At 37.0% G+C, this 25,029-nt stretch overlaps 2 protein-coding genes across 2 annotated transcripts in view; one reads left to right on the top strand and one right to left on the bottom strand.

Annotated features, from left to right (window-relative positions):
• LOC128559400 (beta-1,4-galactosyltransferase 7-like) overlaps positions 1-4,875 on the bottom strand; it is a 19,292-nt gene extending 14,417 nt beyond the window's left edge. The window contains exons 1-2 of the mRNA XM_053550823.1: positions 4,815-4,875; positions 143-651 (exon numbers count right to left, since the gene is read on the bottom strand). Coding sequence (XP_053406798.1) covers positions 143-492 — 350 coding nt within the window. The 5' untranslated portion in view covers positions 493-651; positions 4,815-4,875. The remainder of the gene's footprint in view (positions 1-142; positions 652-4,814) is intronic.
• On the top strand, positions 4,869-25,029 carry LOC123547739 (uncharacterized). The gene is made up of 4 exons (XM_045334996.2): positions 4,869-4,994; positions 10,931-11,071; positions 16,831-17,058; positions 20,085-25,029. The coding sequence occupies exons 1-4, from the start codon at positions 4,920-4,922 to the stop codon at positions 20,109-20,111; spliced, it is 471 nt and encodes a 156-aa protein (XP_045190931.2). The 5' UTR covers positions 4,869-4,919; the 3' UTR covers positions 20,112-25,029.

The raw sequence follows: 25,029 nt of genomic DNA, 5'->3' as shown, positions 1-25,029 counted from the left end.
TTGGTTATGGGTTGAGAAACAAACAATATTTTATTTTAAGCCTTTTGTCCAGTTTAAAACAACTCTGATACCAGTTTAAAAGGCACAGTTATCAAGCTAATAATTTCCCCTACTTTAATCTGGTTGAAAATATTGCTCTTACCTCAAAGAATCAACTTGATTCACAACCAGGATTTCATGTCTGACATGCTTTCTGGTGAGGTATTCCTGTATATGTGGAGCAAACTCTAGTAATTCTTCTAATCTATCTCTGAAAGGGACAATAAGTGTCATTTTGTGGGGGCCCCACTCTTTGTTGTCTCCATTTTGCACGCTCTCTGGAATGTTAACAGTTTCTTTGATAGTGGCATCTTTGTTTACCTTGAGACTTTCATCCATCTGGGAACATGGGGTCAAGGGTGGGCTGGATGACATAAAAAGCACTGTCAGTGTACCTGAATATACTACAGTGACAAAAGTAAGCCATTTTAAAATTGGTATATGCCTGGCCATTCAACAATAAGTTTAGATATAGTCTTGTTTGGTGTAGTTTCCATACAGCTGTAGTAGATATATAACGACACTTCCCTAGTCTTCTCTATAACTCTTTCTTCTATCTATCACTGTGATTGTACTTCATATCCTTAGAAACAATGGTTCACTTTCAGACACCTGTAAAACATCAAAGAAACAGATCAGAATTGCAGTACATGACTGTATACGTAAATCTATCAAAAATATGTTTTTCTCAACATAGTGGAAATTTAAATGCTCTATTATTTTGAATGATAAGCAGCATTATAGTGTATTATATACAATCTTTTCATGTAGCGCAACTCTAAATTCATACAAAACACGCTGAAAGATGCTCATTATATTCTGGTTCACTACTTTGTATTCTCATTCAAAATGGTCCACATTGCATTTCCTGATTTTTTTTTCAACAAAATATAGTATATGTTATACTGGATACATGTACAACAAGAGCTGTCCATAAGACAGCGTGCTCGACTTTTCTCAGTGCTTGACTCTGAATTAGAGCTTTGCCAGTAAAAAATTTCCAAGTTAAAAAGGGACATAACTCTGTCAAAATTATAATCAAAGTTATGGGAACTGCGTCTCCTGGTGTAGACTTTGATAGTAAATAACTATTTAGAGTTTCAAGTCAAAAGCTTTAATAGTAACAGAAATATTTGACTTTTAACAAAAAATTCTAAGTTAAAAAGGGGCATAATTCTGTCAAAATTCAAATCAGAGTTATGGGGATTGTGTCTCCTGGTGTAGACTGTGATGGTAAATAAGTATTTTAAGTTTCAAGTCAAAAGCTTTGATAGTAACCGACTTTTTCTTCGAAAAGTCGAGCTAAAAATAGTGCAAAAAAATCAGTCACAGTGACTGTGATAAATAATCAAATATTCCTATAAGCCTGTCCTTTATAGAACTGCCTAGTCATATAAAAAGCAGTAAACACAAGGAATGAATTACCTATGGTTATAAATGTAATTAATACCATCTAGATATAAAATATCTTGGACCGCTTAAATGTACTTGTATAGACCAGTCCACTGATGGTTATTTATATGTATTTGTTGCCTATTGCTCCCACTTTGCGTTCCAACTTGACAAAACAAAATACATTAGAACATGCACGGAATGGGTATGAATGAAAGGATAAAATATATTATAAGGACAATACATGTATACCATCAACAGTTTATTATAACATATTATTCATTACAGAAAAGTATTTTTATAATTTATAATTTCATAATGGAACCTGTAATTTTAAAATTGACAGGTGCAATTCAAAATTTTTATACATTATCATTCTATATCAACTGTTCTGATTTCAGTCTTCATCACTGATGGCATTGTTTGAAAAGTCAGGTCCAAAAGCCTGCCTAGGCTATCTTGCTGCACATCCAAAGAAGCTGTGTAGTGGTCAAGTTGTAGTTTTCATATTTGTCCCAAACATCGAATAATCCTCAGTGAACCTGTCTGTATCATTCCCTGTAAAGACATGTCTGAGACCAGTCAGATATGCAGATCTACATTCTTTGACTTGCCACAAAGAAAGGGCACAAGTATCTAAGGTCTGACCTGCCAGCTCTAGTCTTGATCCTTCTTATGCCACTCTTCGATATTGTTGTTAGTGTCGACTGTTTGTCTGAAAATGCTCCACATTGTTGATCCATGTCCACTGACTTAGTTGCTTGATTATTCTATATGTTTGTTAACTAGCTAGTAATTGGTCATTTAATTACTGCTAATAAAACCATACTCGATGTGAGTATATTCAATTTGGCAGAATGTTTCATTAAATCAGGGATAAAATGTTTGTTTTTTTCTTCAAAAACAGTTTTGTTTTTTTCTTCAAAAACAGTTTACAAAGCCTTTAAAACTGCCCCTTAATTTCAAAATTTACTGATAATTGTCCCTATATTTTTACATAATTAAGCCGCACCATGAGAAAGCCAACATAGTGCGTTTACAACCAGCTTGGATCCAGACCAGCCTGCGCATCCGTACAGTCTGGTCAGGTTCCATGCTGTTCACTACTGGTTTCTCTCACTGCAATTATAAGGCTTTGAAAGCGAACAGCATGGATCCTGACCAGACTGCGCGGATGCGCAGGCTGGTCTGGATCTATGGTCACAAATGCGCTACGTTGGTTTTCTCATGGTGCGGCTCATATATATTTGAGAATTTAGTAATTTTGTTTTAAAGTAATTGCTAAATACCTTTTATTTTACCAGTATGTAACATGTCTTTTTTTCCCTTAATTAACTGATTTATAACTATCCTTTTTGTTTATGTCAATATTCGTAAAAATCAAATTAAGTTGCATTTTTTGCACTTGCTAGGAAATATATTAATATAATTTGAATTATTATTAGTAACACAGATTTCAACTTCTTTCATTTCATTTCAACTCCCAGCAATACAATTGAGCGATAGAAATTAAAAGGTACGAGTGAAACACTTACAATATTGTATCTTGTTATGCTGATATTAAACCTCTTGGAGCCTGCTATATAAATTAAGTTAGACAAACCAGTAGGGTGATGAATCAAAGGTAAATCATTCAAACACTCTGTCTGTAAATTTTAGATTAAACAAGGCAGTCTGAAAGACATGTAGCTATATCCCCCACTGGTGTTATGGATAGTGAAAGGGTTGATGGTATTGGGTGGGAGGCTCAAACCTTTGACTTGAGTTGTGACCTTGACCTTGAGCCAACATGGCTGACTCATGAGTTCTGCACATCTTCTTGATGAGGTCCTTCAAGGGGTTTTGAAGATACTGAGCAGACACAAAATTTGTTTGTTTTTTTGGGTTTAACGCGGTTTTTCAACAGTATTTCAGTCATTTAATGGCGGGTAGTTAACCTATCCAGTGTTCCTGGATTCTGTACCAGTACAAACTTGTTCTCCGTAAGTAACTGCCAACTTCCCCACATGAATCAGAGGTGGAGGACTAATGATTTCAGACACAATGTTGTTTATCAAATAGTCACAGAGAACATACTCCGCACCAGGATCAAACTCATGGCCCCGCAATCTGTAGACCAATGCTCTACCTACTGAGCTAAGCAGGCGGGTTCGGACACCAAAATGGAAGGTTCACTGAAATAACGCACAGATCCAATTGCTTTTTTTACCTATATAATGATATTTTTTCGGCCCAAAAAGGACCAGGTGCCAGTGTAAAGGTGCAAGGCAGAAACCTGACATTCTGTATTATGGAAAGAAGTGCATGTTCTACAACACAGTGTTTTCAGTGCAAGTTAAAGTACAGCACAAAATTTTATTCCCTTTTATGCATATTTTTGACTAGTCCAACTAACTGTACGTGAGCCACGATATTGCGATAATTTTTGCATAGGTCAATATCTTTCCTCCATGTACAACACAGAAAGTACCTTTTATGTGCTGAGCCTTCCGCGACGATTTCTTGGCGGAGAGGCGGCGATTTTTGAATCACATCCTAACTATCAAAAGACAAAAATATTAGAGAAATTTTAACTAAAATTTAAGATACCTGGAAAGAATATCCAAATTTTTCCTTCCATTCAATTGATGTTTATATGTGAATAAACGGGAAAACACGAGTTTGTCACTGTTTTAAACAACACACCCTAAAGTTTACACAAATTTTACAGGCTCCGATTCATGTCACATGATCGATAACGACCAACTGCACTGTCAGCGTGTACTGAGTGTAATGGCGGACATGTAAATACAGCATGGTAGCCAAACTGAAACATATAGTGTTTACGCTTTATTAACGTGTTTTACTGTTATGTTTAAACCATAAAATGATTCAGTTTTATTTTGTTTTACTATAATATCATGTAAATATATTGCCTGATCGTGTTTTCAGCTAAATCTAATTTCACCACAGAAAAGGTCGTTATTGGTTTTGACGTAAAGAGAGGGATTATGACCTATCACGAAAATATCTCAGAATCACTTTTGACGTCAAATTATTTGGACTAATTTTTTACTAACTCCAGTCTGATTATATATGTATTATACTGCGTAATATCTCTAACAAAAACCCACAACTTGACATGCTAAGTATTATTCCTGTAATGTTTCATAATTCTGTGTCAAATATTTTTTGAGATACCTGCTTGATTAAGAACAAGATATCCAAAATCTTACTATCCGAAACAATACCAGTTGGATTAAGTCAGTAAAAAGCCATTTAACGATTTATGTTTATATATCTGTTTATTGGGACTATTAAATCTGTGTGTTTATTTGATGTTCATAACTATCTTTGATTGTAACATTTTACGCAGAATTTAATAATGTGCTGAACGTCCTTACCGAGATGAAACGTCATCAGGCGTTTGGATTTTGAAGTGCTAATTAAAGCAGTTAGATGATCAAGACTCATCAAAACAAAAACTTGATTTTAAAAAATCTACTGCCATGGCTGCTGAAAAAAGATCATTTCCCTTCTCTGAATTAGATATTCCAACCACATATACATCTGAAAATAAATGGGTAAACTTTTTTTCAATACAGACCGCTAATCAGCAATCAGAGATGATTTTCACATGAGTTCGCGACATTATCAGCGAAAGTGAGGGAAATTTAAACATTTTCTCCCAAAATACCTATCGTGATACCTGAACAATTACCTATACATCTATGCCTGGAAAGTTTTGCCAAATATTTTTGATATCCATATGACTAAACATACTATATACATATGTAAAATTTATATAGATAAGTTTTTGAAAAAAACTGGTTATCTGACCAATGCACAACAACAGTTTGACCTACCTTTTAGATTTTAGTTTTAAGGCAGTGGCTACGATTACGGTACCGTAATCCTAGCCTCCAATTCTAGGATTACGGAAGTTCCATATTCCTAGACAACCCTATAAGGATAGGCTAGGAATACGGAAGTATTTTAGAGGCATCACTTAAAATAGCGATATTTCATGCCGGCTGTATTAATTAATTTATTTTGTGTTATCCTTTCCTTTCCTTCCATATATACGGAAGATAGATGTAATAGTTATAGTATGTGTGAGAGCGTGTTACCAGGATATATCAGAGCTAGGGGTACATCGAGGGTATTTTTCTCTGCACATATCGTCCAGGCCGGTACTTATTTATGAATGGATTGTATATTTACTAATTTTGGTGGTAACCGCCGCCCATAACTCTGTGTTCTAGCCCCTAGCATTCATTAATGACCTCCCACAAAATATCAAGTGCGTCTTTTTGCAGATGTGTCTGCAATATACATGTCACTGACCTCTGTCAAATTAAGTCAGTTTTAAGTTACCACATCTCAGGAAGGAAACCATCCGTATCCCCTCACAATATAACTGCATATGACACTTCTAGAATCTGTCACCTCAGCAAAATACCTGGGATGCCCACATGAATAGGTCAACCAAAAAGGTTTCCTCCGCAGGAATATGCAGAATATAAAGGTCAACACCATGGCATATCAGACCTTCGTCAGACCACATCTGGAATATAGCTCCGATGTCTGGTCTTCATACACACAAACCCAAATAGACCAAATAAGAAGCAGTCCTGAGATGGGCAGCACATTGGGCTATGTGTCTGACTTGGCCGCACATCCAGTGTCATTGACATGCTATACAGTCTATAATTGCACAGGCTAGGTCTCCTGCGCATTGACTCCCAACTCTCTCTGACATATGTATAAAATCTCAAATCAAATGTCATGGTTGCAATCCCCATGGAAGATTATCTAATTCCCCTAACAATTAAGGCAATAACACATTATCATCCGCTATCTTATAGGTTAATTTCTGCAACCACTGACAACTACAAATACTCCTTTTTCCCCAGGACTATATAGTCCTATGGAATAATCTTCAACTTGACATTACCTTCCTTCCAACCCTTGAGCAGTTCAATGCCACATTACACCACTACTGTTACTGAGGTCTACATCAACCCAAAAGAGATACTATATTAATTTTTTACATGTACTTCCTTTTGTTTCCTGCTGGTGTCTTCATATCACATTTTACTCTTAAGTTTCTTGTATTCTTTTTAGCTCACCTGTCACAAAGTGACAAGGTGAGCTATTGTGACCGCTTGATGTCCGTCGTCCGTCGTGCGTCAACAATTTGTAAAAAAATCTTCTTCTTGAAAACCACTGGGCAGAATTACACCAAACCTCACAGGAATGATCCTTGGATGGCCCCCTTTCAAAATTGTTCAAAGAATTGAATTCCATGCAGAACTCTGGTTGCCATGGCAACCGAAAGGAAAAACCAGAAGCCCTAGAGCTTAGATATTTGGTGTGAAGCATTGCCTAGTGGACCTCTACCAAATTTGTTCAAACCATGACCCCGGGGTCAAAATTGACCCCGCCCCAGGGGTCACTTGATTTTACATAAGAAAATCTTAAAAAATCTTCTTCTGAAAAACCGGAAGCCCTAGAGCTTAGATATTTGACATGTAGCATTGCCTAGTGGACCTCTACTAAAATTGTTCAAATCATGACCCGGGGGTCAAAATTGACCCCGCCCTAGGGGTCACTTGATTTTACATAGGAAAGTCTTCAAAATTTTCTAAAAATAAACCAGAAGGCCTAGTGCTTAGATATTTCACATGTGGCATTGCCTAGTAGACCGCTACAACATTTGTTCAAATCATGACCCCCTGGGTCAAAATTGACCCCGCCCCAGGGGTCACTTGATTTTACATAGGAAAATCTTCAAAAAAATTTCTAAAAATAAACCTGAAGGCCTAGAGCTTAGATATTTCACTTGTAGCATTGCCTAATGGACCTCTACAAAATTTGTTCAAATCATGTCCCCCAGGTTAAAATTGACCCCGCCCCAGGGGGTCACTTGATTTTACATAGGAAAATCTTAAAAAAAATTATAAAAATAAACCAGAAGGCCTAGATCTTAGATATTTGACATGTAGCATTGCCTAGTAGACTTCTACATAATTTGTTCAAATTATGACCCCTGGGGTCAAATTGACCCCGCCCCATGGGGTTACTTGATTGTACATAGAAAAATCTTCAAAATTTTCTAAAAATAAACCAGAATAGCTTAGATATTTGACATGCAGCATTGCCTAGTGGACCTCTACAAAAAAATTTCTTTTTCTTCTTTTCGTTCGCGACTACACTGTCAGACCAGTAGCCTCAATGAAACTTGTGGTTTGCCGCAAATCCTCAATGCCTCCATACAGTTTCTGGTGGATTGAGGTATCTATCGGCCAAGTCGCAGCTCGCTCCTGGTCATGTCTTTTACATCTCTGAAGTATATGCTCCGCAGTCTGATCTTCTTCGCCACATGGACAAGTTGGCGATGTTGTCAGTCTGTATTTCTTGTACATGTGAGCATTGAGCTTGTTGTGCCCTGTGCGGAGCCTGACCATCATCACTTGTTCAGACCGATCAAGGAGATGAAAAGCATCTTCCTCCATCCTTGGTCTCGTTAGTGCCTTGATGATGGTGACTTTCTCCTTGTAATTCACAGGTTCTGTTGGTTGTTCTGACTGAGCTCCTAGATTAGCCAGTTTGTCTGCCTCTTCATTGCCTGCAAGTCGACAGTGGGATGGAATCCACTGAAGTGCTACTTTGCAGGTTATACTCAGGCTCTGCATTCTCCTGGCTAGCTGCGGAGCTTTATTGTTGATCAGAGCTTCCATGACAGACAGTGCATCTGTGAGAAAGACGACTGAGGAGCTTTCTTCTGCCGAGTCTTCAACCATTGAGACGGCCTTCATGAGTGCTTCAGTCTCTGCCTTGTAATTGCTGCAGTGTTTTCCTGTGGCATGTAGTGTTTCTCTCTTGCCAGATGGGTATTGAATGAAAACTCCTGCTCCTCCATCTTTGACGGCGCATGTGGCTGATCCGTCTGTATAGACATGAGTCCATGATTTCGGAGGATAGTCTTCATTGATCATAGCAAGTGTGAGGCTCTTCCGAATGCCTTCATCCTCTTGCTTCCCGCAGTCAAGACGAGGAACAGCAAGTCTCACAGTCACTGAGGACAGATCATTCGCTAGTGGGTTTATAATGTCTTCACTACTTAGGGGAATCGTTGGTATGCTCAGCTCAGTTTTGAACTCTCGGTTGAGTTTCTTTGCCTCATGTACGAAGCTGCTACGTTTGAGCCGATTCTTTATGTAGCCATCTAGCTTGGCTTTCATGGGATGGTCTTGAAAAGACCTGAACTTCTCTGCTTGAAGCAGAACCTTTGCATGTCTTCTGTCTTGTAATGGCTGTGTGCCTGTTAGCTTCTCCATGAAGGAGATTGGTGTAGACTCTGTAGCACCTGTCATGATCCGCAATGCTTGGTTCTGGACCTTGTCTAAAGCCTGTTGGTTAGTTTTGGCAGTAGTGGACCAGGCAGTTGAGCTATACTCTAAATGGAGTCACACTGTTCCCTGATATACTGTCTTGAGTATTTGCTCATTTGCTCCCCACGTTGTTCCAGCAAGTTTGCGCATCATGGCAAGCTTCCTACGGGCCTTCCCTTCTGCTTGACTGATGTGGGGCTTCCAGGGTAGCCGTTTGTCAAAGGTCACTCCGAGGTATTTTGCCTCATGTGCTTCAATCAGCGAAGTATTTCCCATCTTGATTTTACCCGCCCTCTGCTTTGATGACAGGGAGAATAGTGTGGTGGACGATTTCTCTGTATTGATCGATACACACCAATCTTCAGCCCAAGCTGAAAGCTTGTTGATGGCTTCTTGCATCCTGTATGTGGCTGTAGTGGCATGTTCTTCCTTACATCATAACATCAGATCGTCAGCGTAGAGAGCAGCCTTAACTCCTTTCGGTAGTTCAGACACCAGATCATTGATGAAAAGCAAGAAGAGTGTAGGGGATAAGACTCCGCCTTGTGGGACACCATGACGCAACAGGAACTTCCTACTGCTGGCATGTTCTAAACTGACTCTTGCTCTCCTGTTGTGGAGGTATGACTTAATCCACCTCAGCATGTGACCTCCTACTTCAGTCCTCATCAGCTTGACGAGGAGTCCATCAGTCCAGACTTTGTCAAACGCCCGCTGCAGATCAATCCATGCTGTAAGCACGACTTTCTGCTCTTGGAAGGCGTCCTCTATCTCTTGCGATAGATAAGTGGTCTGGTCCTTAGTGGAGCGGAATTGTCTGAAGCCAGCTTGTTGCGTTGCGAATAGGTTGTTAGTCTCCATGTACCACTTCAGGCATGCATTCACAATCCTCTCCATGGTCTTTCCATGGTTAGGCTGATTGGGCGGTAGCTTGCAGCCTTCTTTGGATCCTTCCCTTTCTTGTGGGGATCATGACCGCCTCTTTCCATATCTGTGGAAGCAGTCCTTGTGTGCAGCTGTAATTGTAAATTTCCAGGAGTTTGCAAATTGCTTCAGTGCCTAGATGGGTCAGCATTTCATTTGTGACTCCATCTGGTCCAGGAGACTTCTTTGTCTTCAACTGCCTAAGAGCTGCCTGTAGCTCTGGCAGTTTAAGGCCCTGCTTCATGCATTCTGGTATGACTTGGCTTGTCTGCCTTTCCCTTTTTTCTCTTCGAGATTCTCTTTGCTGTTCCCTGTTGATGTTGGAAACATCTTTGTAGTTAGGGGCAAAAGTGTTTGCCGCTTGTTTACCCGTCAACAGTTCACCATTCTCTTCCAAAGTTACTGAGGCTCTTCCTGTTTTTCATCGTTCAGCTGTCTCGTCAATCTCCACAGCTTTTAGCCATCTCGCTCTAGGTTTAGCGAGGCTGTTTTGTTTCTCCAGCTCTTCCTCTGTGCTTCCCGTTTGTGCCTGAGGAATTTGGCCTTGGCTTGCTGTAGAGAGAGGTTACTTTCTTGTGAGGGATTGTTTTCTGCTTCCTACCTGGCTTCTGATAACTTTGCCTGTAGATTCTCCAACTCATCACTCCAGTAGGGCTTATAGTCTATGACAGCCAAAAAATTTTCAAATCTTGACCCCCCAGGGTCAAATTGACCCAGCCCCAGGGGTTACTTTATTTTATGTTACTATAAATAGCTTATTTAGTAACTTCTTTATTATTGGCCGCAAGGAAAAACCGAGACCACTTTTCTGTGGTACAACATGGATGGTACCTCCAATTTTTAGGTGTATTTTGACATATCTGTACCTTTAAGAAAATTTCAACTATATTTACTCATGATTCTTTTGATTGATCTTGATTACGATTTTTTGACCTTCTTGTCCTGAAGTGCAATGATAACAGGTGAGCGATATAGGGCCATTATGGCCCTCTTGTTAACTGTGTCTTACTATCCTGTAACATCCACCTATATTTTCCCCACCCCATACTTTGATATATTTTTTATTTTCACTTGGCTGTGTTTCTCAATATTGTTTCATGCTAAACCAACCCTCACCACCAAACAATTGCTCCATGTTGCCTCATCTTGAGGTGAGCTTGGTTGTCTGCTGACAACTTTTGTTTGTTGTTTACTTTCAGAAAAGGCAATGCATATCTTCAGATTTCTTGAAAAGGCATGATAAAAGTATGATAGGTTCAAGTTTAATGGATGGAATAACAAACTCACCTGCAGAAGAGGCAAGCATGGAATATGAAAACTGCACAGACGTTCATCACCAGGTAGGTTATATGTATAGTGCCAAGAAAATGCCTCATTTAATTGTTGATACAAAACTTCAGGGCGGTCAATCTGACCAGAGCCTCCACTGTCGATCGCCAATGTCAGCGTGGTCAACCTGAGTGAATTTGTCTTCAAACTTTTATTTATTTGTATTTGATTAATTATACATTCATGGTATATTTTCACTTTAAGTACTTTTGGAATTTAAATTTATGATTCTGGTTGTCCGACCAGTATTTTTTCAAAAAAAGTAATGTGTCATAAAATATTGCTTAAATGGGGCAAACTACCTTTAACATTTAAGTTAGGGATGCTAGATTTTTTCATTCATTTTTAGCTGACCTGAGCCAAAGGCTCATGGTGAGCTATTGTGACCGCTCAATGTCGTCCGTCGTGTGTCCGTCAACATTTTCAAAAAAAATCTTCTTCTTGAAAACCACTTGGCAGAATTACACAAAACTTCACAGGAATGACCCTTGGATGGCCCCCTTTCAAAATTTTTCAAAGAATTGAATTCCATGCAGAACTCTGGTTGCCATGGCAACCGAAAGGAAAAACTTCAAAAATCTTCTTGTCCAAAACAAAAGGGCCTAGGGCTTTGATATCTGGTGTGTAGCATCATCTAGTGGTCCTCTACAAAAATTGTTCAAGTTATTCCCCTAGGGCCAAATGTGGCCCCGCCCCGGGGGTCACATGGTTTATATAGACTTATATAGGGAAAACTTTGAAAATCTTCTTGTACAAAACCGCATGGCCTAGGGCTTTGATATTTGGTATGTAGCATCATCTAGTGGTCCTCTACCAAAATTGTTCAAATTATCCCCCTAGGGTCAAATATGGCCCCGCCCCGGGGGTCACATGGTTTATATAGACTTATATAGGGAAAACTTTGAAAATCTTCTTGTACTAAACCACACGGCCTAGGGCTTTGATATTTGGTTTGTAGCATCATCTAGTGGTCCTCTACCAAAATTATTCAAATTATCCCTCTAGGGTCAAATATGGTCCCGCCCTGGGGGTCCCAAGTTTTACATAGACTTATATATGAAAGAAAGTTAAAAAATCTTCTTGTCTGAAACCACAACACTTAGACCTTTGATATTTGGTTTGTAGCATTGTCTTATGGTCCTCAACCAAAATTGTTAAAATTGTACCCCTGGGGTGAAAAGAGGCCCTGCCGTGGGGGTCCTAAGTTTTATATAGACTTATATAGGAAAAAACTTGAAAAATCTTCTTGTCTGAAACCATACGACCTATGCTTTTGATATTTGGCATGATGCATTATCTAGTAGTCCTCTACCAAAATTGTTAAAATTATGCCCCTGGGATTAAAAGAGGCCCCACCCTGGGGTCACTTAGTTACTATGTGAGTTATATAGGAAAAAATACTTAAAAAATCATTTGATCCTATTTCCAAGACTGTTTAATTATAATTACCTGATGACCCCAAGTAATATGATGTCACTTGACTGTGACCTTGACCTACTGACCTACTTTCTTGTTTTTTAAGATACAGCCTTGAAATTTTGATGTCATACACAGTTTTGCACACCAATCGTAAAACTGAATTTCATTGACCATGAATGTGACCTACTGACCTTCTTAATATTTTATCATCAGTTTGATCTTTGAAACATGTAGCTCATATTACTCAGGTGAGCGATCCAGGGTCATCGTGACCCTCTTGTTTTTATATTCATTTTTATATGCCCAACGAGACAAAATAGATGGTGCTGGTCATAAAACTTAATTGCACATTGCTCATGGTCAGTTGATGATCCCTACTGATTTTGAGGTCAGTAGTTCAAAGGTAAAGGTCACAGCCGCTGTTAGTTGAAATAAAAAATAAATTTCCATTCTGAAAGTATCTTGAGAATCCACAAACCTATTAGGAACACTGCTAATAGATACTGAATGACCCCCGTTTATTTTGAGGTCTGCTCACCATGGTCAAAGGGCTACAGTGAGTGACTCAGTATGTTTCTGCTCAATATCTTGAGTGCCCCTTGACCTACAATCCTCAAACTTGGCAGGCATATTGCCCTCAAGGCAGTTCATGACCCCTGTTGATTTTGAGGTTAGTGTTCTGCTCAATTACTTAATGATCATTGACCTGCTATCCTCAAGGTAGTCAGGTACATTCCCAGCTAGATGCGAATGACCCTATTCAGCAATTTTCTAAAGGCCAGGGGACCAGGATTTCCCTCTGCAATATTGATCGTAAGGCCCAACTACTTATAATCCTGTAGCAAATTAAGGTCTTAGTGGGAGGTCCCGCTCTACTTTTTAACTTGCAACTCATGAAACCCCTGCTATTAATTTTGAGGTCAGTAGGTCAAAATGACAGTTAGTACAAAAACTGTTTTTGTTGAATATCTTGAAAACACCTTGACTTTAGCTCCTTATAGATGACACATTACTCATAAGTATTGGATGACCTTTAATTATGTTGAGGTCATTGGGTCAGTGTTCAAGGGCTCAGTGACTGTTCCAAAAAAACTTTTTCTTCCTAATCTGAGAACAAATGCACCAGTTTTGTAAGTGTAAATGAATTTGCAATGAAAAGATTGATGCATTGCGAATTAATGCTGACGCCCTTTTGCAGACTTAACATCGCACTACTAAAGTTGAGCAAATTCTTTGTTGCAAAACTGATGCAAATTTCTGATACAAATTTAATCTAATAACCTATGAATATAGTTAACTATTTACACACAGATGTGTTAAGAAAATTTTGAACGAGTGTGTGATCCACCTCCAAATGCAGGTGTTACAAGACTCAGACTACTGTTATATTACAAACCCAGTAAGAAATATTTTACCTCCTGTACCAATTCAAGGTAAATAGTTATAGTTGTTATGACCTAGCATTTAACTAAATTATGGAGACATTGAAAATTGCCTCTCCTTGTAAATACCAATGATACCAAAATTGTCTTGAGAAATTGTTTTACAAGTATTTAGATTGAAACTTGATTTCAGCTGCTTTGTAATGATATGTATTTTGTCTGTTATAATGGTCTTAATTATTTTTTCATAAAAAAAGGAAAACCATTATTTAATTTGTACATTTAAGGGATCTTGTGCCCAAATTTCGTATTTGAAAAGTTAACAGTTACTACACAGCATCTATGAAAACAACAATTCTAACATGGCTCGAATTGATTTCCAGTTAAACAAAGAAGAAAATCAAACGCAATATATGCTGCGATAAACAACGGTTGACGCGCGGACCGGTAAGAGAGCATTATGGCGTCAATTTTGACGTCATGTAGCCGCCTGACGTCCGATACATTACTCCTCGCGTAAATGAATTCCAGCATAATATTTATTGAAATATATCAACGTCCATGTCAGAATGAAAACAATCAAGGCCTTCTTGTGATTTATCGTCTAATTTACCACGGTTCATCGTTCAGATGCTTCAGTATTTAACCACTCGGGCTAACGCCCTCGTGGTTCAATTCCTACGCATCTGAACTCTGAACCGTGGTAAATTAGACGATAAACAACGCGAAGGCCTTGATTATTTGTTAAATATACATATTTGATTATATAAACAATGTTGCATATCAGGTTAAAAATAGCTCACAATGCATAAATATTTAACTAAACTAACTACAGTATGAATTTGTGCTACCACTGACAAAAGAGTGGTACCGTAGTTTTTTAACAATTGATTGTTCCTACATGACATTTATCTGTGAAAGCAGCTGTACATTCACAGTCAGTTTTTTTATGATTAGCCAGATTTAACACATTTCATGAAGAAGTTAATATCTATTGATAAAATATATACATTTTGTAAGTGGAAGATGGGCTTATTGTATTGCTGTTTTGATACTATTTTTAGCTCACCTGTCACAAAGTGACAAGGTGGGCTTTTGTGATCGCGCGGTGTCCGTCGTCCGTCCATCCGTAAACTTTTGCTTGTGACCCCTCTAAGGGTCACATTTTTCTTGGGATCTTTATGAAAGTTGGTCAGAATGTTCATCTTGATGATATCTAGGTCAAGTTCGAAACTGGGTCACGTGCCGTCAAAAACTAGGTCAGTAGGTCTAAAAATAGAAAAACCTTGTGACCTCTCTAGAGGCCATATATTTCACAAGATCTTCATAAAAATTGGTCAGAATGTTCACCTTGATGATATCTAGGTCAAGTTCGAAACTGGGTCACATGCCTTCAAAAACTAGGTCAGTAGGTCTAAAAATAGAAAAACCTTGTGACCTCTCTAGAGGCCATATATTTCACAAGATCTTCATGAAAGTTGGTCAGAACGTTCATCTTGATGATATCTAGGTCAAGTTCGAAACTGGGTCACGTGCCTTCAAAAACTAGGTCAGTAGGTCAAATAATAGAAAAACCTTGTGACCTCTCTAAAGGCCATATTTTTCATGGGATCTGTATGAAAGTTCGTGTGAATGTTCATCTTGATGATATCTAGGTCAAGTTCGAAACTGGGTCACGTGCCATCAAAAACTAGGTCAGTAGGTCTAAAAATAGAAAAACCTTGTGACCTCTCTAGAGGCCATATATTTCATGAGATCTTCATGAAAATTGGTCAGAATGTTCACCTTGATGATATCTAGGTCAAGTTCGAAAGTGGGTCACGTGCCTTCAAAAACTAGGTCAGTAGGTCAAATAATAGAAAAACCTTGTTACCTCTATAAAGGCCATATTTTTCATGGGATCTGTATGAAAATTGGTCTGAATGTTCATCTTGATGATATCTAGATCAAGTTCGAAAGTGGGTCACATGCCTTCAAAAACTAGGTCAGTAGGTCAAATAATAGAAAAACCTTGTGACCTCTCTAAAGGCCATATTTTTCATGGGATTTGTATGAAAATTGGTCTGAATGTTCATCTTGATGATATCTAGGTCAAGTTCGAAACAGGGTCATGTGCGGTCAAAAACTAGGTCAGTAGGTCTAAAAATAGAAAATCCTTGTGACCTCTCTAGAGGCCATACTTGTGAATGGATCTCCATAAAAATTGGTGAGAATGTTCACCTTGATGATGTCTAGGTCAAGTTTGAAACTGGGTCACATGCCTTAAAAAACTAGGTTAGTAGGTCAAATAATAAAAAAACCTTGTGACCTCTCTAGAGGCCATACTTTTCATGGGATCTGTATGAAAGTTGGTCTGAATGTTCATCTTGATGATATCTAGATAAAGTTTGAAACTGGGTCAACTGCGGTCAAAAACTAGATCAGTAGGTCTAAAATTGTTAAAATCTTTTGACCTCCCTAATGGCCATATTTTTCAACGGATCTTCATGAAAATTGATCTGAATGTTCACCTTGATGATATCTAGGTCAGTTTCGAAACTGGGTCACATGCGGTCAAAATTTAAAACTAGGCCAGTAGGTATAAAAATAGAAAAACCTTGTGACCTCTCTAGAGGCCATATTTTTCATGAGATCTTCATGAAAATTAGTGAGAATGTTCATCTTGATGATATCTAGGTAAAATTCAAAACAGGGTCACGTACCTTCGAAAACTAGGTCAATAGGTCAAATAATAGAAAAACCTTGTGACCTCTCTGGAGACCATATTTTTCAATGGATCTTCATGAAAATTGGTCAGAATTTTTATCTTGATAATATCTAGGTCAAGTTCAAAACTGGGTCACATGAGCTCAAAAACTAGGTCACTATGTCAAATAATAGAAAAAACGACGTCATACTCAAAACTGGGTCATGTGGGAAGAGGTGAGCGATTCAGGACCATCATGGTCCTCTTGTTATTTATTTTGCAGAATGGCCAAATTGCATTTAGAGATCTTCAAAATGGATATGACCCACATGTTGATATTAGATTCAAGAATGGATACAGTCTGCAAGCAAATTCTAGTATTCAGAATGGACACAGTCTAAACTCAGATTGTAGTATTCAGAATGGACACAGTCTGCTCAATGAAACCAATGACAACAACAACAGCATCTCAGGGACATCAGTGTGTATTAGATGCCAAGCTGGAGAACCAGTAAGATTTTTAACTCGAGATCTACTAAATGAGACATATGGAGAACTGTTCTACTCACACTTATGTTGGCATCCACATCCAGATTTGTTTAAATTTTATGTACTTTTTAGCTCACCTGTCACAAAATGACAATGTGAGCTTTTGTGATCGTGTGGCGTCCGTAGTCCGTGCATAAACTTTTGCTTGTGACCACTCTAGAGGTCACATTTTTCATGGGATCTTTACGAAAGTTGGTCAGAATGTTCATCTTGAGGATTTCTAGGTCAAGTTCGAAACTGGGTCAAGTGCGGTCCAAATCTAGGTCAGTAGGTCTAAAAATAGAAAAACATTGTGACCTCCCTAGAGGCCATATTTTTCAATGGATCTTCATGAAAGTTGGTCAGAATTTTCATCTTGATGATATCTAGGTCAAGTTCGAAACTGGGTCACGTGCGATCCAAAACTAGGTCAGAAGGTCTGAAAAAAGAAAATCCTTGTGACCTCCCTAGAGGCCATATTTTTCAATGGATCTTCATGAAAATTGGTCAGAATGTTCATCTTGATGATATCTAGGTCAAATTCGAAACTAGGTCATGTGCGGTCAAAAACTAGGTCAGTAGATCTAAAAATAGAAAAACCTTGTGACCTCTCTAGAGGCCATATTTTTCAATCGATCTTCATGAAAGTTGGTCTGAATGTTCACCTTGATGATATCTAGGTCAAGTTCGAAAGTGGGTCATGTGCAATCAAAAACTAGGTCATTATGTCTAAAAATAGAAAAACCTAATGACCTCTCTAGAAGCCATATTTTTCAATGGATCTTCATGAAAATTGGTCAGAATGTTTACCTTGATGATATCTAGGTCAAGTTCGAAAGTGGGTCACGTGCGATCAAAAACTAGGTCAGTAGGTCTAAAAATAGAAAACCTTGTGACCTCTCTAGAGGCCATACTGTTCAGGAGATCTTCATGAAAATTGGTGAGAATGTTCACCTTGGTGATATCTAGGTCAGGTTCGAAACTGGGTCACGTGCGGTCAATGCATTGTATATGCTTTGATGTTAAAGTAGCTGTTCCGCATTATCTTCATCATACCACCTAGTTTGTGCCATAACAACTCTGGTACCAATATTAAATTTTCATGATTCATGAATTGTGCTCTTTTGTACTTTGAATTTCAGGTTAAAGTATTGATGCACTTCCATTCTGTATCTCTGTTCAAACTTAAAATAGTGGCAGTAGAAAGTGTAGGTGTGCATGTTTTTGTCTGTAATTTGCATTTTTAGCAAATAATGCACCTTTTTTAGCTCGCCTGAGCCAAAGGCTCAAGGTGAGCTTTTGTGACCACTCAATGTCCGTCGTGCGTCGTGTGTCAACGATTCTGAAAGAAATCTTCTACCAAAACCACTGTGCAGATTTACACCAAACTTCAAAGGAATGATCCTTGGGTGCCCCCTTTCAAAATTGCCCAAAGAATTGAAATCCATGCAGAACTTTGGTTGCCATGGTAACTGAAAGGAAAATCTTTAAAAATCTTCTTGTCAGAAACTATCAGTCGAATTTCAAAAAATACTTTGTAAAAATGATTTCTAGATGATCTTCTACCAAAATTGCCTAAGCCGTTCTTTTTCATGAAAAAACATGGCTGCCAAGGGACGGGGCTTATTTTCCCTATTTGGCTATATTGTAAATTTCAAAACTCTTCTTCTTCAAAACTAGGATTTTAATTATTTGGGCAGTTTTGATAGGGGGCCACCCAGCAGATTTTCACAGAAATGATCCTTGGGTGGCCCCCTATCAAAACTGCCCAAATAATTAAAATCCATTTAGAACTGTGGTTGCCATGGCAACCGAAAGGAAAATCTTTAAAAGTCTTCTTGCCAGAAACTGTTAGCCAGATTTCAAAAATATTTTGTAGAAATGATCTCTAGGTGACCCTCTACCAAAATTGCTTAAGCCATTCTATTTTGGTAAAAAAAAAAAAACATGACTGCCAGGAGGGCGGGACTTATTTTCCCTATACGGTAATATTGTAAATTTCAAAAATCTTCTCTGAAACCTGAAGATCTAGAGCTTAGATATTTGGTATGTGGCATTGTCTACTAGTGGGCTTTTACCAAGATTGTTCAAGTTATGAACCCAGGAGGGCCAATGTTGGCCCCACCCTGTGGTCCCTTGAATTTACTTAGAGTTCTATAGGAAAAACATTTTAAAAAATATTCATCTCTTAAACTGAGAGGCAAAGAGCCTAGATATTTTACATGTGGCATTGTGTAGTGGTCTTTACTAACATGACTAAGATTATTCAAGTCATGACCCATGGTCAATTTAAAGCCCCTCCCAAGGGTCACTTAGTTTTTATATGAGTTATATAGGAAAAAATACTTAAAAGTTATCTGATCATATTTCCTAGACTGTTTAATTATACTTACCTGAAGACCCCAAGTAATTAGGGTCACTTGACTGTGACCTTGAACTACTGACCTTCTTTCTTATTTTTTAAGATACAGCCTTGAAATTTTGATGACATATACAGTTTTGCACACCGATCTTAAAACTGACTTTCAGTGACCATAAATGTGACCTAATGACCTTCTTTCTTATTATTTTAGCATCAGTTTGACATCTGAAACATCTATAAACAACTGGGAAAAAATTTCAATGCTAACTTATATTTGACTTTCTAACCTGATCTCTTACACTTGTCCATGTAGCTCAAATTACCCAGGTGAGCGATCCAGGGTCATCATGACCCTCTTGTTTACTCTATATTCATTCAGTTAATTTTCTTTAGTTGACAGGGCTGTTAAATAGTTCACCATTGCTGTCTGCTGACAGCTCCTTATTACCTATTACATCATGACCCAAAGTTGAGATATTTGGCATGTTCCATTTTGTAGTGGTACTCTACAGTTACTGTATTGGTTCAAGCCATAATTAGCCCCGCCCTCGCGTTCACTTGTTTTACTTAGACATATTTAAAAAAATATATAAAATCTTGTCTAAGATTTAATCTATATGTATTATATATTATTATGTACATTACAGGGTCACATTGGACACATAGGTAGATGACAAAATGTGTAGCAGATATGTGAGATAACACTCTAATAATGCGATCAAAGAAATCTGTCTCTGGAGTTTGGTGATTAAAGCTCTTCAATGAAAGGGTAAAAATGGTGTAAAGTCATTGTAAGGAGAGCACTTCCTCACTGCTGTATATACTTGTAGAGACTGAGGGATACACAGTTATTGATATGTTTTCAAGTCAAGACAGGAGTGTGCAGCTATGAAAGGCAAAGCATTGATAGTAGGTTTAGAGAAATTAGAAGCAGGGAAGAGTTTAATGTCTGCTACAGTGTTGTCAATGCATATTTTAAACTGTAAAATTCAGGAAGGAAGGACTTGCAGAATTATGCATTTTGTGTTTTAAACGCTGAGATCTATTTTGTATTTTATTTTTGTAGAAAAATTCTTTCTGTCATCTGTCATCATATTGTTAGTATATGCCTGTACTTAAGTTGTATTATGTTGAAATTTTTGTAAATTTAATGACATAAATAAGACTTACTAATATTATGTTTGTAGTGAAAACTTTTGTTTGAAAACATTGTAAAGATGAACATACAAGAGCTTTTGTTTTCATGTAAGTGTCAGAAACAAAGAAAAATGCTTTAAACTGCCACAAAAAAATAACTCACTAGACATCTAGGCCTCTTCAGTTATTCTGCTGAATGTGTTACCTGCCATTTTTGAAATATGTTAACGTGTTAATGTCACTTTGACCTACGATATTAGGCACCATGCATGCACCATGAACTTGTACTCAGGATCAGTTATGTCTCCTCGAAATTATTTCAGCAGGCATATGAAGTCTTTGTATTGTTTCAATATATTAAGAAAGGTTCCTGTTATATATGATTTCTTAAATTTACACAAAAAAAGGAAAATTTACAGAGGTAGTGATCAACACTTCAAATTATTACATACCCATTTTAAAACTGTTAAGTTTCAGTGGAACCTGAAACATCAATATTTTTCCATATTGATATTCAAATTTCATATCTGGTGTGTGACGTCTTTTCTAACGTAAGTTTCATGTATGTTGTCGCGTTTAAAAATTCTTTAACAACAATATTTTCAATTTCGCTCAGGCTTAATAACAGAATTGTATCATTTATATTATAGTTTTTGGGGTGTAGATGTGTATGTAATAAAAAGATAATTAGATTTGCATCAAAAAATATGCACACGTTCTTTCGCAGAATAATATTGCGCTCCTTAAGTCATGCAATATTTCCACTGCAGAACTCATGCATATTTCTCGATACAAATCTAATAATCTATAATTGAGCCGTGCCATGAGAAAACCAACATAGTGGGTTTGCGACCAGCATGGATCCAGACCAGCCTGCGCATCCGCGCAGTCTGGTCAGGATCCATGCTGTTTGCTTTTAAAACCTACTGCAATCAGAGAAACCGTTAGCGAACAGCATGGATCCTGACCAGACTGTGCGGATGCGCAGGCTGGTCTGGATCCATGCTGGTCGCAAAGCCACTATGTTGGTTTTCCCATGGCACGGCTCAATTATCAGTTGCAGGTCCTATCATATTGTACACCTGATCAGCCTATGGCTGTTTTATTACATGTATGGATTTTTTAAAAAATATATGAATGATGATTAACTAATTTAAGTTACTGTACAGTAAGATCATATTATGCATGGTTTAATGTTTAGTGTCACGCGTGTTTTCACTGCCCAGTTTAGCTGACTGTATTAACCTTTAGCCTGCTGGCGGCAAGTGATTCTGCCTTTGCGACCAGTGCATCCATGCAGTCTGATCGTGGTCTGTACTGATCGCTATTCAGTCAATAAATTTTCAGTAAACTCCCCTTCAAATAATAAATGGTATTGCCCAAATTGAATGATGGACCAGTCCATTTTAGAAATTTAGTAGGGTAAGGGTTGAATAACTGAGCATTATCATGATGTGATGCACAGTTTGTCAGTTGCAAAGTAAAAACTGCAGTATTGTCATTTATTAGGTATGCTGTGCAGTGGTAAAAACTTGAAAATGACTAAACCCCTAAAAACCAGTTCTGAAAAAAAATTGCTTGAATTTCACCCAAAAACTCTTTGAAAATGTTATGTCAGCAACTTACCTTGGGAAAAGGATAGATTTAAGAAAAAATAAAAGCAAAGTTAATTAGTGCAAAAATATGGTGTGTTTTTTTCACTTATCAGTCCTGGAATGTACCAGTAGTGGTTATATAGCAGTCATGACCACATATTATTCACAGGTTACACAGAATGCAATTTCAGTTATAATGCTGTTTTTCAAAATAGTTGATAAAATTTTATCTGGTATGAACGTTGTGAGAAAGATTTGTATATATTTAATAGGGAAAGATTTTCTCAAAAAAAATTTCTATGTATCAGTAATTGCTTTATTTTTAGTTTTAAATATTTCATACAAATAATTTGTTTCTGCAGTATTTTTTCTCATGTATTTAGTTGAACATACCAATGTAAATTGAGGATTTATACAGTCTTTTACTATATACATTGTATTTTAAATCAATGATCAAATGAATTTAATCATTTGCTCTTAGCATGTTTAAAGAAAGATTTGTATACGTGTAAGAAGATGAAAGTGATACAAGTTTAAGTTATGCAGTAACAGTGTTATACTTAAATCACTTAAGACAGCATGTTTTAGCAGGTGTACATATAATTGAGAGAAACCATAAGCGAACAGCATGGATCCTGACCAGACTGCGCAGATGCGCAGGCTGGTCTGGATCCATGCTGGTCGCAAACCCATTATGTTGATTTTCTCATGGCGCGGCTCATATGGTGAAACATCTTTCGTTTATAATTGCCATGTATCATGTTTCCTTTATTCATGTATTTTATAAAATCATCTTTATTATGTCTGCTTTTACAATTTTTCAAGTTTATTATTTAATTCACTTTAGAGATTTTAAAGCATAAGTTTTTCAATATATTTTTACACTTGCCCAGTTCTCATCTAGGTATTCTGGGTTCTAGGGTCCAAGAAGAACTTACCAAGTCATATAGCCCTGTTCATCTGTCAGCTGTATATAGCTTGAACATTATGTCTATGTTTTTTGTTTTGAAACATTCAGTTGTACTTTCCATAAAACTGCCATCAATACTTTACACTGTAATTCCTATATAAGGAAAGAGTGATGGCATCATTGTGTCGAAAAGGGCTGCCATTTTATTACATTGATAATAATTAAATGGTTTTTATTCTTTCTGTTTGTTGTCCAATTTCCATGACTTTCTGCAAGTTTTAATTTTTTACAAAGCACATTTTAATAGAAATATTTCAAATGTTGCGCAAGTTTAAGCTCAGAATGTCTCTAGGGGTTTTGCTGTACCCCCAGCGTCAGTATCAGTGTTGTGTGTAGACACCTTATAAAGGATTCTTATGAAGTTCATATCTCATTTAATACTGATCACAAGTGAATGAATCTTCACACATGCTAGGTTTCTTCTATTTGTTAGGCAGGTTTATATTGCAACCTGGCAGCTACTATAGATGTGCTCTGTAAAAGACTTTCACAGAGTGATAGAGTAACTTAAACCATCATTTAGAAACAAAGAGACCAGCTTTCCTTTCTGGTAAAATTCATTTGAGACTTTAACTATTTGCAGGTTGTAATTTTGTAATAAATACTGATTTTATACACCCACTCAGCTCTCAGTTCACCAGTAATTAAAGAAATTCCTGATAGACAGTAAACACAATGTTTCATATTCATGTGCACTATAAAAAAGTGTAAAATTTTACAAAGTTTCAAATGATACATTAATAAAAGGTTTTCCATTCACAGTTATTTGGTGATATATGAAAGAGAACAAATGTACACTATTGTATGACAATACCATTGTAAAATTATACTGACAAAGTATTGAATATTTAAGTTTTTATTAGTAATTATTTTCACACACCTTTTTCCTTTTATTCTTTTTATATTTATGAATGTGCGAAATGAGATAGATGGACTTGTCAAGTTATTTCAGTATTTACACATACAAATGAAGTGGGAGTAGCATTAAACAAAGAAGGTGATGGTCAGATGTCTAATTCATTTATCAAATGAGAACATGTGAACACAAATATTAATTGTATATATATAGAAAGAAAAAAGTAGGGGGGGTTTCTGTAAACAATATTGGTGAAATGATATAAAGTGTGTCCCTTTTCCTGAGATTGCATGCCGATAAACATTAAATAATAGCGAAAGCTAATTTTACTGACACTAAAAAACAAAATTGTACCACCATGACTACACGACTTTTTTTGCCCCCAAAAGTTGTGGGAGGGCACTTTGAGTTGCCATACCTTTCTAGTGTCTATGTTGTACTTTCGATGAATGAGAATAGATAGTGGAAATTTAATGGAAATGCAAACAGAATTAAAGATATGAAACAGATATACATTAAACTACAGTATTCTTTGTAATTTTGCTATGATTTGAAAAAAAAATTAGCATCTTTCAAAATTCATACTAATGTTGGGGAAGTGGAACTGCTTATTGTCATAGAAAAGTGGGGTCACTTCCTGACAAAAAAATGTCAGACATCTGAGTTAGAAATTTTATTACTGATCATGTGTTCATGTAACTTGTGTAAGTGCCTCGCTTTCAGTTAAGTAATTTTGGGGTTGATTGTGAAACTTCTGTATCGGAATTTGAATATAGTTAGTTATACAATAGCTTCATGATTAATGCTTAATATCATTAATGTGTTGAGTATAAGGTACTTACATTATGTTTATTAATATATGTGAGAATAATAATGTAAGTTCTTTGTACATGCTGTGAATAAGATCAGAACAGTACTAAAGTGACTGAATTGTGTTCATATTTGTAAGTTTTTAATATTCTTTTCTATTTTATTATTGATTTTTTTTTATGAAGTCTGTCTCAGGATTTATATGTAAAATAAATTTCTTGAAA

Source organism: Mercenaria mercenaria, chromosome 9 (genome assembly GCF_021730395.1).
Source record: "Mercenaria mercenaria strain notata chromosome 9, MADL_Memer_1, whole genome shotgun sequence".
In the NCBI taxonomy this organism is placed as follows: domain Eukaryota; kingdom Metazoa; phylum Mollusca; class Bivalvia; order Venerida; family Veneridae; genus Mercenaria; species Mercenaria mercenaria.
Note: the sequence above shows the minus strand (reverse complement) of the source record. Positions and strands in the feature narration are given on the sequence as shown.

Coding starts and splice junctions, on each gene's coding strand:
- LOC123547739 (XM_045334996.2), top strand. CDS start 4,920: ATGGCTGCTGAAAAAAGATCATTTCCCTTCTCTGAATTAGATATTCCA. Junction 11,072..16,830: donor GCACAGACGTTCATCACCAG/GTAGGTTATATG, acceptor TTTATTTTGCAG/AATGGCCAAATTGCATTTAG. Junction 17,059..20,084: donor GATGCCAAGCTGGAGAACCA/GTAAGATTTTTA, acceptor TGTACATTACAG/GGTCACATTGGACACATAGG.